This window comes from Nestor notabilis, unplaced genomic scaffold (assembly GCF_000696875.1).
Source record: "Nestor notabilis isolate BGI_N333 unplaced genomic scaffold, ASM69687v1 scaffold22864, whole genome shotgun sequence".
NCBI classification, from domain to species: Eukaryota; Metazoa; Chordata; class Aves; order Psittaciformes; family Psittacidae; genus Nestor; species Nestor notabilis.
In genome coordinates this window covers 1-3,161 of record NW_009924606.1, presented here as the reverse complement: position 1 = coordinate 3,161, position 3,161 = coordinate 1, and the positions used below count along the sequence as shown (strand labels likewise).

Below are 3,161 nucleotides of genomic sequence, written 5' to 3'. Positions count from 1 at the left end.
CGTGTCCCCGCAGGCAGCCCGCTTCCGCCAAGTGGTACGACCGCAGAGACTATGTCTTCATCGAGTTCTGCGTGGAGGACAGCCGGGACGTGCACGTGAACTTCGAGAAAGCCAAACTCACCTTCAGGTGCGGGGCCGGGGCAGCTCGAGGCCGCTCCCTCTCGTCCCGTCCCTGGGTAGCAGAGACCAGCCCCCTCCTGGCTCCATCCTCCTGTCAGGCAGTTGCAGAGAGCAATAAGGTCCCTCCTGAGCCTTCTCTTCTCCACACTAAACCCCCCAGGTCCCTCAGCCCTTCCCCATCACACTTGTGCTCCAGGCCCTGCACCAGCTCCATTGCCCTTCTCTGGCCCCTCCAGCACCTCAATGTCTCTCTTGCAGTGAGGGGCCCAGAACTGACACAGGATTCAAGGTGCAGCCTCCCCAGTGCCCAGCGCAGGGGGACAGTCCCTGCCCTGGCCCTGCTGCCACACTGGTGCTGAGCCAGGCCAGGGTGCTGGGGGCTTCTTGGCTGCCATGTTCAGCTCCATCAATGGGGATCCTTTTCCATGAGCAGCTTCCCCAAGCCTGGAGCATTCCATGGGGCTGTTGTCACCCACCACTAGTGACCAGCTAGTGGGTAGAAGCGCAGGAAAGACACAACCACCAGGCTGGGAGCAGGGGCATGATGTGTTTGTTGATGTGTGGATGAAGCGTGTCTGTTCTAGGAGCTGGTTTGTACCAACCACCTCTTGTTTTCTCTCAACAGTTGTCTCGGAGGAAGCGATAATTTTAAACATTTAAATGAAATCGACCTTTTTAATAATATTGATCCAAATGTAAGTATCCTCCTGACTCCTTCTGGCTTCTTAGCGCGGTGTCCTGGGAGACAGCAGCTCCTTCAGGATGCTGGGGGCTCATCCTGCCTTGAAAGCGTCTCTGGCTGGTGTTTTTCAGGGCAAAGGGGGAGTTGAAAGCTCAAGATAAGTGATAAAAGCAGCTCTTGGGGATGATGCTGACAGGGCTTTTCCTCCCTTCCAGGAATCAAAGCATAAAAGAACAGACAGATCTATCCTGTGTTGTTTACGAAAAGGAGAGTCTGGTCAGGCATGGCCCAGGTTAACAAAAGAGAGGGCAAAGGTGGGTTCAGCTCCTCTTGTCTCCCTGCTTTTGCGTGGGGTTTCCTCGCTTGGGTGGTGTTTAAGTGCTGCTGCAGTTGTGATGAGAGCAGCACTTGGGCTTTGCCTTCCTGCGGTGCCAGCTCGCTGCTTGCTCGTCCTGCACTAACATCCCTGTGTCACGTGCAGCTCAACTGGCTCAGTGTGGACTTCAACAACTGGAAAGACTGGGAAGACGACTCAGATGAAGACATGTCCAATTTCGATCGCTTTTCCGAGGTAGGGGAACATGAATCCCTGGAAGTTGGGGCCTCCTTCCCTGGCCTCCCTCTAGGAAGAGCCTTCCTCCTCTTCCTAGTGGTCTCTGCTTGTGGGGCTTCCCCCTCTCTAACGTGGCTTTCTCTCTCTGGAGCAGATGATGAACAACATGGGTGGAGATGACGACGTAGACTTGCCAGAAGTAGATGGGGCAGATGATGTAAGTGCTTTGTAGGAAACACACGTTGCTCTGTGCTGGGGTCAGGCTCTTCAGCAGCACCAAACCCTCACTGGGGCTCACAGGGAAGAGCTTCCTCCTGAGATCCCACCTCATCTCCCCTCTGGCAGGTTCAAGCCATTCCCCTTGTCCTGTCCCTCCATCCCTTGTCCAAAGCCCCTCTCCAGGTTTCCTGGAGCCCCTTTAGGCACTGGAGCTGCTCTAAGGTGTCCCCTTCAGGAGCCTTCTCTTCTCCAGCTGCCCCAGCCCAGCTCTCCCAGCCTGGCTCCAGAGCACATGGGGATGTGATGGGTCTGTAGCTGCTCACACCAGTGAGGCCAAACTGAGCTCGTGCTGTGGCTCACAGGGTTCACTGCAGGAACGGGGAGTGGGGGGGAGGAAAAAGCTCCTTCAAGCCCAGTCTGCTCCATTAATGTTGTTATTTCTTCTCCCCAGGACTCACCAGACAGTGATGATGAAAGTAAGTCATGTCCCAGCATGATTCCGTGTGGCACCACGCACGTTCCCTCCTGTCACTCACTGAACCCTGGTCCTGAGCTAACGCCAGGGCTGGCTGAGGGCTGTAATCCAGGGGCAGCCTTTCCTGAAATCCCAGTTTGACCTTCCCAGCCAGCGTAGGCCTGGGCAGGCTTTGGCTTTCAGAGCATCCCTGCCCCTGGAGGTGGCTTCAGTGCCCGCACGTGGCTCTTCCTTGGGAAGAACCAGACCCAGATGCCTTCAACTGCCCCATGCCCTGGGCTGAGGGGGATGAAACAAGGCTTTGGAGCTACCCCAAACCCACTAATGCTCTTCTCTCTTCTCATTCCTCTCTAGAAATGCCAGATCTGGAGTAAGAAAAAGTGTCGTCTTCAGGGTTTGGGGAAAGAACTTCATCACAACATTTCATACCCGAGATAAGAATCCCTGAGTTGATAGCCCTAATGGGAGCTCCTGCATCCTTTAACCCATTTTCAGTCCATTTTCAATGGCTTCACTGGTGGTAGGTGTGTACCAGGGCACGGGGCGGTCTTAAAGCCACGAGAGGCAATAACTTTATGCATGAACCAGTTTTCCAGACTTCCAAAAGCAACCCACAACCACCACCCCCCAGTTGAGGTGTAGGCCATGGAGACAGAACAGTTGCAATAAAGTTTACAGAGCCTCCTCGCCTCGTAGCAGATGTAATTCCCATGGGACAACCCTGAGTTGACACCAAGTTGATAGAAATGAGCATTTTCCCCCCTTTTGCTCCCCCTTTTTACCCAGTCCCTCGTGGCCTGAAATGGGATGTTTGGACCGGGAACAAGAACTGGGGCTATTGGCTCATGGTGTTGGGGCCCTTCCACTAAACTTTGTATTGAAAAGGCAACACCAATTCCCCCCCGTGGGGTCGTTCCATCCCGAGTCACCGTGTGCCGGTGGCTGGAGCCTGTCCCCGGTACCCTTTGGCTCTAAAGCTTTACACCCCCCTCCTCCTCCTCCTCTCCTCCGGGGCGATGCCTGTACATTGTTGCTTGTTGAGCTGTTCCTTTAGACCAAATCCTATTTGCACTGTGGGTGTGGAAGCGAGAACGGGGGGAGGCACCGGGGGC

The 3,161-nt window shown here is 55.0% G+C and overlaps 1 protein-coding gene across 1 annotated transcript; it reads left to right on the top strand.

Annotated features, from left to right (window-relative positions):
* Positions 1-11: 11 nt before the first annotated feature.
* On the top strand, positions 12-2,733 carry PTGES3 (prostaglandin E synthase 3 (cytosolic); the record flags this gene model as incomplete). Its single annotated transcript, XM_010012681.1, has 7 exons — positions 12-127; positions 746-815; positions 1,018-1,116; positions 1,284-1,373; positions 1,510-1,572; positions 2,026-2,050; positions 2,404-2,733. Coding segments are annotated over 7 exons (483 nt in total), but the record flags the coding sequence as incomplete, so codon positions are not given.
* Between the last annotated feature and the right edge of the window lie 428 nt (positions 2,734-3,161).